The sequence below is a fragment of the Nematostella vectensis genome, chromosome 12, assembly GCF_932526225.1.
Source record: "Nematostella vectensis chromosome 12, jaNemVect1.1, whole genome shotgun sequence".
Classification (NCBI taxonomy): Eukaryota; Metazoa; Cnidaria; class Anthozoa; order Actiniaria; family Edwardsiidae; genus Nematostella; species Nematostella vectensis.
The window spans coordinates 13302109-13314892 of NC_064045.1; the positions used below are offsets into that span (position 1 = coordinate 13302109).

General features: G+C 40.7%; 2 protein-coding genes across 3 annotated transcripts; one reads left to right on the forward strand and one right to left on the reverse strand.

The window, feature by feature from the left end:
* Positions 1–1392: 1392 nt before the first annotated feature.
* On the forward strand, positions 1393–10255 carry LOC5520145. Of its 2 annotated transcripts, XM_001639942.3 has the most exons (3): positions 1393–1526; positions 4495–4882; positions 8819–10255. In XM_001639942.3, the coding sequence occupies exons 1-3, from the start codon at positions 1401–1403 to the stop codon at positions 9292–9294; spliced, it is 990 nt and encodes a 329-aa protein (XP_001639992.3). In that variant the 5' UTR covers positions 1393–1400; the 3' UTR covers positions 9295–10255. The 2 variants fall into 2 exon arrangements, 1 of the variants encoding a protein (XP_001639992.3); XR_004290715.2 differs by lacking the exons at positions 1393–1526; positions 4495–4882 and adding an exon at positions 6133–6332.
* Positions 10246–12768, reverse strand: LOC5520146 (ubiquitin-like protein ATG12). Its single transcript, XM_001640022.3, has 4 exons — positions 12632–12768; positions 12360–12496; positions 11564–11626; positions 10246–11081 (listed from the first exon to the last, which is right to left on the reverse strand). Exons 1-4 carry the CDS (start codon positions 12762–12764, stop codon positions 11022–11024), a joined length of 393 nt encoding a protein of 130 aa, XP_001640072.1. The 5' UTR covers positions 12765–12768; the 3' UTR covers positions 10246–11021.
* Between the last annotated feature and the right edge of the window lie 16 nt (positions 12769–12784).

Consider the following 12784-nt stretch of genomic DNA (forward strand, 5'->3'; position numbering starts at 1 on the left):
AGTAAAGCGTGTGACAAAGCGCTTGGTTTTACATCATATTCAATGTTACGAGTTACATTTGTTTACTTTATTCTTTTCCGTCCCCCCTTTTTACTGAACTGAGACTGTTCATAGGCTACCCTATTGTGCGGCGTTTTCAAACACTTGTGTGTTTTATACCTCTATAACTAGCCCCCATATAAAAGCAGCCGCAGCCGCCATTTTGCATTCTCAAATGCATTATCCCCTATACGTCTGCCTCGAAGCAGGGTGTAAAATTAAATCGTGAGTTTTCTGGACACAGGGTTTTTGTTGTACTGAACGACCATCTTTTAGTTCGTTTGCGTATAGAAAAGGTTTTCATCAGCTGGAGATCATCAAGTTTTCCAAGTTTTTTTAAGCATAGAGTTGAAATCCCTTAGCAGTGATGCACAGGAAACCCCTGTGTGCAAATACACAATTGAAAAGCGCGCCTTTCTCAAGGCGCGCGCGCCAACCCCATCAAGAAGCACTTATGGCACAGCAACTTTCCAAATAAGGAATATACTAGTTTCCTTATATGGAAATGACCGTGTCTGGCAAAAGCGACATATTTTGAGTAAATTTTCTGGATATAATGAGGCACTGCGGGTTACGACACATAGATTCTTCGAGTGCAGCTTTGTTCGAAATAGGTGTACATCACAAATTTCACTTCAAATTACACAATTTGTATACACCTATTTGAAAAAAGGTTGAACTCGTAACCCGCGGTGGTTCATGGGTAAGGTATAAACGGCTGAATCCTTGTATCTGAAAGTCATGTGAATGCTCATAAGAACATGAACAAGAATTCTACGGCTTTTATAACCTGGATTTGTATTTTATTTACGCTTATTTGCTTATTTACTTTATTCCCATGAAGCACTGCGGGTTACGATACACACATTCTCTGAGTGCAACCATATTTGAAATAGGTGTATACTAGGTGTATACTTTTGTTGTTGTTTTTGTAAAATCGATTCGATAATGCCGACTACACGTATAGCCAGCTGTGGAATATTTTACTCTTTCTGTGGGGTCATTTAGAACTCAAAGATGGTGTGTGGAAGATGCGGAAGAGATGGCCAGCCATGTTTCCAACCACAAAATTACTTTATTTCTCAAAGATGAATCGGTGTGCTCTTTGATAGTCTCATCAGACCAATATGTGGTATTTGTAATAATAATATTTGGGAAAAAGTTCCCCGGGGAAGTTACAAATATTTACGAAACACTATCACTGCCTTAGGAAAAATTGCCTCTTTAGTCGGAGATGCAAAAATAATCTAAACCGCATTTAAACTATTTAGATATGGTTTACCATAATGTCATTAAATACAGAAGGTCATTTAAGTATCATATCTAGAGTTTTTTGCTGTAAGTAAATACGAGAGGATGGAATGCTCTGTGCAGAAAACAAAGATTTTCACCCGGAAATATCACACAACATGAAGCTAGAAGGCTTTAGGAGAGTATTCAGCGTGCGCCCACGACTACGAACAGCGGATGTGTTTACTCAATCTCCCGTATGTAAAGATCAAATAAGATATCTGCACCATTTTAAATCAAGTGTAATCACACGCGTCGCTTACAACATCAGTTTTTTAGCACAATAAATTACGCCTCTTTCTCTGGGCACTATATTGTTATGAGGTTCTTTTCAAAGTTTGCAACAAGAAGTCATAGGACTAGGATTCGCACTCGTGCACTTTGCAAAAAAGATGTAGCGCTGATAAGTGGGGTGTGTTGCACTAGAAATTAATAGAATTAATTTTAGATTTTAATAGTTCAAGATCATCCTTCAGGACCATTCATTACACGGCAATTGTTTTTTTAATGTTGTGCTAAATACGTTGTTGCAAACGACGCGTTTAGCACTTAATACTTGTGAAAGGGGATTATAAGATACTCCAGCAATTTTCGAGACAATAACTGCTATCTTAATTTTATTTTTCTTATGGCTACTCTATAAAAGCAAATATACAATCCATGATTTATCACTCCCCATTGAAAGTCTCAATATATAATGCGTACTCAATAGAAGCCTAGTTTTAACCTCAGTATACTTTAATAAAATGGCGCCCAAACTAGATTGGCTTCATCAGCCTCCCCACACTCAAGCTGAATGGGCCATTCTAACTACTGATTACGAGTAGATTTGCTCGACAAATGCGCGTGCAACACACGAACGATGAATAAGGGCGCATTTGTTCCCTATAATTCTGGAATGGGAATGGTTGGTAGAGAATGTTCAGAATGGCATTCGAGTCATTCTGCTACAGGTGGCAGAATGGGTGGAATGGCTTTCATTCCATTCCGGAATGGGAACAACACGGGATAAACGAACGCGCGCTTTTTCTATTCTAATCATTCTCATTCTGGAATACGAATTAAAAACGCGCCCTAAAACAGGCACGTACCCAGGATTGGTGGAAGAGAGGGGGATGTGCGAAGTCATAGGGGAAGAGAGGGGGGATGTGCGCTGTCATAGGGAAAGAGAGGGGGGATGTGCGCAGTCATAGGGGAAGAGAGGGGGGATGTGCGCAGTCTTAGGGGAAAAGAGGGGGATGTGCGCAGTCATAGGGGAAGAGAGGGGCGATGTGCGCTGTCATAGGGGAAAAGAGGGGGATGTGCGCAGTCATAGGGGAAGAGAGGGGGGATGTGCGCAGTCTTAGGGGAAAAGAGGGGGATGTGCGCAGTCATAGGGGAAGAGAGGGGGGATGTGCGCTGTCATAGGGGAAAAGAGGGGGATGTGCGCAGTCTTAGGGGAAGAGAGGGGGGATGTGCGCTGTCATAGGGGAAGAGAGGGGGGGTGTGCGCTGTCCTAGGGGAAGAGAGGGGGATGTGCGCAGACATAGGGGAAGAGAGGGGGGATGTGCGCTGCATAGGGGAAGAGAGGGGAATGTGCGCTGTCATAGGGGAAGAGAGGGGGATGTGCGAAGTCATAGGGGAAGAGAGGGGGGATGTGCGCTGTCTTAGGGGAAGAGAGGGGGGATGTGCGCTGTCTTAGGGGAAGAGAGGGGGGATGTGCGCTGTCTTAGGGGAAGAGAGGGGGGATGTGCGCTGTCTTAGGGGAAGAGAGGGGGGATGTGCGCTGTCATAGGGGAAGAGAGGGGCGATGTGCGCTGTCATAGGGGAAGAGAGGGGGATGTGCGCTGTCATAGGGGAAGAGAGGGGGGATGTGCGCTGTCATAGGGAAAGAGAGGGGCGATGTGCGCAGTCATAGGGGAAGAGAGGGGCGATGTGCGCAGTCATAGGGGAAGAGAGGGGGATGTGCGCTGTCATAGGGGAAGAGAGGGGCGATGTGCGCAGTCATAGGGGAAGAGAGGGGCGATGTGCGCAGTCATAGGGGAAGAGAGGGGCAATGTGCGCAGTCATAGGGGAAGAGAGGGGCGATGTGCGCAGTCATGGGGGAAGAGAGGGGCGATGTGCGCAGTCATAGGGGAAGAGAGAGGGGATGTGCGCAGTCTTAGGGGAAGAGAGGGGGATGTGCGCTGTCATAGCCTTTGTTCAATCATCGCACGTGCACACGACATCTTTTGTTTCCAAATATAACATAAGTGTGAGGCTAAGTTCAAACATCCTAGTATCCATGAGACGTATTCAATGCACGTGAATGCAAATTGAGTAGAAAAAAGACTTTATTCATTTGCCCTGAATGCGGGTTATGTATGAAATAACGTTTGAATCTAGCCTAAGATATACAAACATCTTTTAGAACTTTAGATGGCGTACATTTTAATAGCCGAATTCCTCGAATTTCTTTTAGATATGACTAAAAGGCCAATTTTGACATAAAGTTGGATAATGTTTCTGTTTGTTGTGAAAGTTTCGACCATTTTTATGCAAAGCGGCCTCATAAATTTAAATTAGGGTAACTTGAGCGCGTATTTGCCTTGTTTGCCTTTCGTACCGCCTTGAAATGTACGCCATCTAAAGTTCTAAAGCTCACGTATGCTTTCATTCTCTAAACTTCCAATGAACATTTTGGAAATCCAGTTTTCATATACTTTGTTATCAGGGGATGGGAGGGGGGCACATAGGGGTTCAACATCGTGCACCAATCGCAATAGCCGTATACATTAAACCTTTATAGTCCCCCACATACTTAAAAGACATTATGCATTTGCTTTATCGCATACTTGTTGTAGAACTGTGTATAACCGGTTACACAATGCAAGGTGTATGTCTTGGTATGCCTTCGTTTCACTTAACTTGTTACAGTTGTTGAGTAACGTATGTTTGACACTAACGAAAGAAAACCACTAACCCCAGAATGCCTCGGCACATTGTCCAACCCCTCCCCCCTCGACATGTCCTGGCTACATCCTGCGGACTTTATTCTTACCACCGTTCGTATCACTGGGATCGGCAACTCCAAAATGTATCGATGTTTAATATTCTATAAAAACTTTGCCGTCAATCAAATGTTTTGTCATGAAGTTTACTGAACTCGTCAAAAACCACCAAATTATCTACCATTTAAAATTTCAGTGGTTCCGCTCCGAGGTCCTCCTTGTGTTCCGGTCCCTGTTTACTTTCTATCTGATGACATGGTGGCTGTGCAACATCGCTACCAACATGCAGAACGGCAAACTTTTCCTCTCCTTCCACTACTGGACTCTCACCCTCACAGCCTTCTACTTCGCCATCGGCGCCAACCTGACATGCATCGCCATCATAGATGAACGTGACAAGAGGAGAATCCGCAGACGGATGATGAGGTCAACGTCACGTGATCGCTTGGAAGAAAGGCTTGAGGTCAGAAATGACGTCATAGTTGATGGGCATGCTGGGAACGATGGGGGGCATGTGGAGGTCGAGAGGAGGTCGGCAGAAGATCGCAAAGAATGCTCCTGCTTGTTTTGGAAGAGGAAGAAAGGTACGCAAAGCTTATATCAATGAATCTTGTTTTGAAAATTGACATTATTTTGACATTACTTGCCATTATTTGGAAGCCCACTAAAAGTGATATAATAATGTTTTTTTTACTATGAGTAACAGTAAGCCTAGGCAAGTGGTCTTCGCGGCAAACGTGAAAAAGAAAACGTCGTTCCCTTTTACTATTGTAAACCAGGGGCTCATAAGTAAGGGCAATCAACTTCCCCACATTCTGGTACGGCGTTTTCTAGGATCAGGCTATTTTTAGACGCGCGGATTAGCCAATCAGATGACAGGGCGGAAAAATTGACTTTGTCTCAAGGAATCCGAAATGGCGGCCGAGAAGGGGGAAAACGACGCTTGCTTTTCAAAGCCTTCCTACGTCGTCATATGCCTTCTTATTTCTGAATCCTTTTTGTCGCAGAGAAAGAAACATTCTGTTACTAGCCTTGGACTATTTATTTCTCCATAAGTGGAATCAAACGTTGTTACGAGGACATTTTTTCTTGCTCTTGCAAAGCAATAAATTCGGAAATAAGTGATCATTTGTTTCGATCTCGAAATTCTGTCGCTGAGAGGCGATATTATCATTCATAAGGTTTTTGTACTGCTAGTTAACTAACAATAGTGTAAGAAATAACATACGAAAGTTTATGTCTTGTTTTTTCACAGGCAGCCCAAGGCTACTGTCAGTGGTTTATAAAGGAATGTATGAGGGAATTTATATGTTAGCGAAAAAATACTTTATCGTGAAAAACAAAATTTTAGACCATGTAATATTGTGTTTGAGTCTTCATTTATTTTAATTTTGCCGATAGAATGTCAGTAGAGCGAGTTTTAAGCCCGCCACGAATTGTGTTTCTATCTCTGTAAATAGGGAAGGCTAGGGACTCCATCGGCTAACGGCAACCACACAACTACTTCGAGGCCCGATAAAACTCGAAAAAATCAACCAGCCGCCAATCCAGCACAAAAATACTTTGAAAACATACCTTAGCTTTCAATTGAACCGAGTCTCATGTTACCGATTGGCGAATTTCACTCATATTTTTTACACTTTTTACCGTCGACTATCGAATTCACCATCTGTGACAACAGATCGTGTGCACTCTAACCGAGGGGCTCTAGGAACGAGGCACTGCTCGGAAATTCAAACTTCTAGGAGTCGTCGGCGCGACAACGGCCTCGCCGAGTGAGTGTCTACTGTCGCGCCACCAGCGTTGCAGGGAAAACACACTCACTCGGCGCGGCCGTTGTCGTACCGACGACTCCTCAAAGTATTTTTTCGCTAAAAATTAAATCCCCCCATACATTCTTTTATAAACCACTGACAGTAGCCTTGGGCTGCCTGTGGTTTTTAAAAAACATTTTTTATTAAACGAGCTCTTCAAAGCTGGAACTGTGTTTGTATCAACACCCATGACTTGTTCTGGACTCACTGTACTGATCTGGTAAGAAATTGTAAGAAATATCCATGTAAAAGTATACTAACATAAAGGCAACTTCAATATGGATGTCTTTTTGTAAATTCTATTTCCATTTAATTCGAAAATTTATACTTGTTATTTATAATCTGTTTGAATACTTTGTTCAAATTTGACTTTCCAAAAAAAAGAGGATAGAGAGAATGTGTATTATAGGGACTATCCACTGAAGTGGTCGATTCTCATGTGAACTCTTGGCTGACCAGAAACTATAATATGTTTTATAATCATTACAAAAAAGGCAAGGAAGGTATAAAAGCATGCATATAATGTAAGACTTGCCACCATTATAGTAATGCACTTTCAGTCCTTGTTAATCTTCCCCACAAGAGCTTTTCTGAAAGATTTAATTAAATCTTTCAGAAAAGCTCTTGTTGGGAAGATTATGCTGCCACTCAAACAGTCTGCTATTTCCCTGTAATAACAACAGTCTGTTATTTCGCTGTAATAGATAATAATATGATGATAAGGAAAATATCCTAAAGTACATTCATGGCTGTGTTTTGCTACTCAAAAAGCTTTATTGTTGACTTTTGTTTACTGTAAAATAACTTAGTTTACACAACTCCCTATTATAATTAACATTTTTTTGTTAATTATTTCTTTGAACTTGTCCATATTAGCTGCAAACATGCTACTCTTACTACTAAATATTAACTGCAGGTATAGGCCTGCCAAAATATAGTGTATTAAAAGCACTTCGAATGGTCTCAACCTTTTTTTTAAAGTCTGTATTTGTCCCTAACTGTTGAAACAGTCCACAAGATCCAGCAGGATAGAAGTTGTCAAGTCGTTTCCTTCCTGGGCTTATTTGGTCCATTTTGTATACATTCATTTGGCATGGTGTTAACACAACTTCTAAGAATCTGACATTTCTTTGATGCAAGTCGAGATTTTTATCTTCACAGACTGAAGCAGGGCACCAAAAAAACCCTGGTTATCAAAGTCATAGTATAAAATTTGTCCAAGCTATTGACTTATTTGCCTTGATTCTCAACATCTTATCAAACCAGCAAATAATAGCAACAAACTGGGTATTTTGAAGCTATACCAAGGGAGTTGGTAGCTATAAAGGGTGATATGTTAACCTAATATTGTTATGGGAGGGCTTGCAGAGTTCTTGGTCAAATGTTATTTGATACATTCAAACCAAAATGGAATGTTTAAACAGCTATTACTTTCTAGGCATGTGCACTAAAAAAATTGCAATTTTTTTATTGTAACTCAAATATTAGCCCCATCATTGATCATGACATTTCTATCCTTCCTCTGAATATTTGTTTCGTTGTAAATTCTTTCAGTCCATTTCCCTAAGTGATCCACAAACATTTCAAGAACCTGAAACCAAAAGACTATTGTTAGTTAACTAGCAGTATCAAACAACTTATGAATGATAATATCGCCTCTCAGCGACAGAATTTCGAGCGAAACAAATGATCACTTATTTCCGAATTTATTGCTTTGCAAGAGCAAGAAAAAATGTCCTCGTAACAACGTTTGAGTCCACTTATGGAGAAATAAATAGTCCAAGGCTAGTAACAGAATGTTTCTTTTTGTGCGACAAAAAGGATCCAGAAATATGAAGGCATATGACGACGTAGGAAGGCTTTGAAAAGCAAGCGTCGTTTTCCCCCTTCTCGGCCGCCATTTTGGATTCCTTGAGACAAAGTCAATTTTTCTGTCCTGTCATCTGATTGGCTAATCCGCAAGTCTAAAAATAGCCTGATCCTAGGAAACACCATGACAATTATATAATACAGATGATTGCCCCTACTTATGAGCCCTTGTGTAGATATATTGTATTAATCGGGAGCATTGAAAACTTACCCGTACCCATCCACCCCCCTCAAAAACACATACATCCACCCCCCCCTTTAAAAACACACACACCCGTACCCATCCAACCCCCTCCAAAACACACACACCCATACCCAACCACCCACCCCCTCAAAAAAACACACACCTGTACCCATCCACCCCCCTCAAAAACACACACTCCTGTACCCATCCACCCCCCACCTCAAAAACACACACACCCGTACCCATCCACCCCCCATCCAAACACACCTTTACCCACCCACCCCTAGCCTGCGAGCCGGCTCTCCTTTTGGCTTTCCCCTAGCCTGGAGAGCTGACTAGCAGGCTAACCCACCACCTCCCACCTTAAAAACACACACACACCCTACACCCCAAATCCAGCCTACGAGCTTGTTAACAGTTGTATGTCTAATGGGCAAGGTATGCCCACTCTCACGAAATCATGTTAAACAGGCTTTAGGGGGGGGGTCGAAACACTGCCTGTCTGTCATTGAGAAAACAGGGGGGGGGACACAGCCATTCCCTTTTTATTTAAAAAAAAACCACATTCAACATGTGGGTACAATGGCACTGTTTTTATAACCTATTATATCCACCATATTATAATTCACTGATTTTAACTCCATTTTTTTTAGAATACAAAGTTAATAATCCTACTACATGTGAAGAATCAACAACACAAGACCAACTGAAAACATACCACAAAATCCTCTGGGTTCTGTACAATATAACCGCTGACACAACTGTTGTCATGGTGATCGCATACTACCTAGGATTTTTTGAAGAGTCAGAGTTCACATCTCTACACCCTCTTAGTGATTACGTCATTGGATGCGCCTTTATAGTGGTGGAGACCCTGATTTGTGGGGTCCCTGTTTATCTAGGACACGCCTTGTACTCCGTATTGTATATCACGGTGTATGTGTGTGTGAGTGCTGTGTACTGGGATGTAGAGGGGAGGCCCCTGTACAGGGGTTTGGATTTTGTTAGCCCTAGCATTGCATTACTGCTTGTGTGTAAGGCAATTGGCATGGGGTGCCTAGCACATGCTGGATTCTTTATTTTGTCTTTGTTGAGATATTTAGCTGTTACATTTTTTTGTTGTAATTGAATAATGAAAACATAAAGCATAGGCGTGTACCCAGGTTTCACTGAAGGGGTATGTGCTGCCATAAGTGACATTTGGAGGATAAGAAAGGATAGTATTAGTTGATCTTTAAATATAACCTGAGCCACTTTAAACAGCTAAGGGGGTGGAGGGGGTTCAAAGCCACCCTGTTTACCCCAGTCCTCCTAGGTGTGCACCTGTAGTTCAACTCAAATAAACTATTATAGACACAATAGACGTATTTCAACAGACATATTATAGACACATTTCCATTTCCTATAATAAACATGTATACAAAATGAGATATAGAGAGGCCAAGTAGCCATAAAAAGCCAATGTCCATTATGGTATATTCATGTTAATTGCATCACAATAAATCCCAATTCACAATTATATTGAAAGCAGTGTGTTTATTGGAAGTTTCTTTGAGGATGTGATTTATAATTTACAGCGGATGGCCTGTTTAATATCTCGGATTTTAATAGTTCTTTTGTCTTTTAACGGTTGAGGTTTCCGTCGGACCTCCGGAAGTAAACTGGTGACAATGCGGCTTTAATAAGACCGGCTGCACAGTTATCTATATGATGCAAGAAACTAAGGGATACTCCTTTCAAGCAATTTAGTTATTCATTTCAACTGCATAGCCAGTATAACCAATTATAACAAAAGGCTTAAAAATAAAGGCTATGTTATTCTAAATCACTTTTAAGTTCTATATTATATTACCAAAATAATTTGGTATATGCTTGTATGGTGACACTACTTGTAAGTAACATTTGATGGCATAAACTATTTAAAAACCTGGATTTAACAGTGTGTCTTGGAAAAATGACCTCAAACTTTAAGGTGAACAATACACATAAGTTAATACATGAGTAAACAGGGTACTGTTAGAATGAGGTAATTATCATACAATATTTTATTTTACATATCTTGCAAATAAATTTTCTTTTCTTTGTGTCCTCAATATTATTGAATTTGTTGTCTACTTACAAGAATTAGGGTTGTTTTTCAGTGAATCCTTCAAAAATTACCCCAATCTAATGTGTAGAAAAAAATAGAACCTAAACCAAATAAATTCTCTCCCTACTAGCAGAGGCCTCTTTTCTCTGTATTTTGCTGGGCCCTTTGTGTGGAGTGTCTCTGTCCATGACTCAGCAAAATCCATTTGCAGCCTCTATTTTAAATTTGTGTTTTCCCTTGTCTCAAAACCCCAGAAATCGACGTTCTCAATTCACTAAACATTTCAAGGGTACTTGTGCAACCATCTCCCCAGTGTTGTGATAATATTTCTCCGAACATAAACCCTGATTTAGGTTATACCTAGGTATTCAGGCACATACCTGAGGGGGGAGGGGTGCATATGAAAATGCAAAGTATTTGAGGATTTCTTTAATAAAAAAATGACCGCCAAGGGGTGCACACTCTGTGTTTGCACCAGGTATGGGTTAAATTTTCTAAACATTAGATTGGAGTCATTTCCACGGGATTCACAGACAAAGTACTCTAGCTGTTTGCGCCAGGAATGGCTTAAATTTTCTAAACATTAGATTGGGGTCATTTCCACGGGATTCACAGACAAAGTAACTTTAGCTGTTTGCACCAGGTATGGGTTAAATTTTCTACACATTAGATTGGAATCATTTCCACAGGATTCACAGACAAAGTGCCCTAGCTGCTGTGTTCTACTGTTTATTAACTATGTATTCTATTAACCATATTTCCAGTTCTCAACCCCACGCTTGAGACTTGCAGTAATGAAGGACTAGCTTTCCATCAGCTCCAAAACACTGAGAAAAAAACTAATTGTTACTAAACACAATAAAGGGGCGGATTTAGTGTTTTGCTGAAAGGGGGATTTGGCACAGTGACAAAGGGGGGAGGGGTTATCATTTTTGTTTCATATATGGCTTTCTGTCAGCCCAATGGGGTGTAAATCCCCATAACCTTCCCCCTAGATCTGCTACTGCAATAAATAAGTCCTACACCTTTCTAGTTTAATTACATAACTCAGGCACCTATACAGGACAGGAAATGTGTAGAACAGGATATGAAAACTGTGATGATTCAACTAACTGCCTACACATGCAAGCTTTTTATTATTATTGCATTTTTTAGACTTCCTACAAATGAATATTTTGTTTGCCCATGCTCCCCACATTATTTTATACCCAAAAAATACCAGGCAGGGTTTTTTGGGCCCCCAAAAAATATGTTGAGCCCCCTGTTATGTTAATATCCAATACCCCACAAGGGTGTATGCAGTACTCACATTGTACAGATTTGACACCAATTGATCAGGAGACGGAGCAAAAGCTTGTCCAACATATAGAAACTGCAGATTGGAAAAATTAAATATAGTACATAAATGGACCCCTTGCAAAACAGTGCCAGCATTTTGGCAAGGTCTTACTCCAATGGCCACATGACTTAGAAATGGTCAGACTTTGTCAGAAAAAGCATCTCCCCTAATAAACACCTCCTCTGAATAAAGTGTGTCTCCTAAGAGAAAAAATAACAGTAATTACCTCCCTCAAATAAGCACCCTTTCCTAAATGTGATGCACTTTATAGAATTCCATGATGAGGGGGACAGTGCCCGGGAAGGGACGTAACAAACACTGACAGTCCTAGCCACCGCAATATTTTATGATTAAAAACTTGTTTTTCTATGGCTCTGGGAGAATTTGTACTCTCTGTATATTGTAAAACAGCACATTTTTTTTTTTAAATAAAAGCAGATTTTGAAATTAGTGCCTCCCTTATATAAGCACCTTCCTTCAATTAGCAACACCCTGAGATATAAAAATTAGAATAAGTTCTTGAATAAGTACTGTGGCACTGGGTATTAAGATGAAACCAGGGCCCCAGAGTGCTCAAATGAATAATTTGATGGTCAATAAAGAATGGTAAAAGTCAACTACAATAAATAATATCAAATTTGATAATTGTTTATTGCAGACATGTCAGCCAGGGGGCTTAACTAATGACATCTAAGAGAAAATAGTCCATTAAATGGTCAAATTAAAGGACATCTTCAATCGATGACAAGGTTTCTTCATGACTCACCAAAGATTCCGACGGTTCACATCTGATATATTTCCGTATAAACTCGATAAGATAGGCTACCGTCTTACTTCCTTCCACAGCCCATTTCTTCCTTTTCATGATCGGGGCATCGCCAGCCGCCTTTAAAAGTACTTCAACTGCAAGGCAATTCGGTGTGCACATATCAAGCTACACTTACTTATCACACATCCCTTTTATTCCTTTTTTAAATTTTGATACCACGCAAACAAAAAGCTAAAAACACATTCTGTGATTTCAAGACCATATTTAACCTTTATCTTTTGCTGATTGCTTAATGTTTGTAGGATTTTCCGTCTGGCTTGCATCGGTTGCGACTGGCTGTCGATTTGTGTCGCAATTTGTCGATGTTGTGTTTGTTTCACTCGCTTGACCCTCGTCCGCCATTTTGGTTCCCTCTTGTGTCA

Excerpts from the sequence above, each read along its gene's own strand:
- LOC5520145 (XM_001639942.3), top strand. The coding sequence starts at position 1,401 with ATGCTCTGTGCAGAAAACAAAGATTTTCACCCGGAAATATCACACAAC. Across the intron at positions 1,527-4,494 it reads ATGTGTTTACTCAATCTCCC|TGGTTCCGCTCCGAGGTCCT; the intron begins GTATGTAAAGAT and ends TTAAAATTTCAG. Across the intron at positions 4,883-8,818 it reads GTTTTGGAAGAGGAAGAAAG|AATACAAAGTTAATAATCCT; the intron begins GTACGCAAAGCT and ends CATTTTTTTTAG.
- LOC5520146 (XM_001640022.3), bottom strand. The coding sequence starts at position 12,764 with ATGGCGGACGAGGGTCAAGCGAGTGAAACAAACACAACATCGACAAAT. Across the intron at positions 12,497-12,631 it reads GCAATCAGCAAAAGATAAAG|TTGAAGTACTTTTAAAGGCG; the intron begins GTTAAATATGGT and ends ATTGCCTTGCAG. Across the intron at positions 11,082-11,563 it reads TGGTGTCAAATCTGTACAAT|TGTTTTGGAGCTGATGGAAA; the intron begins GTGAGTACTGCA and ends TTTTTTTCTCAG.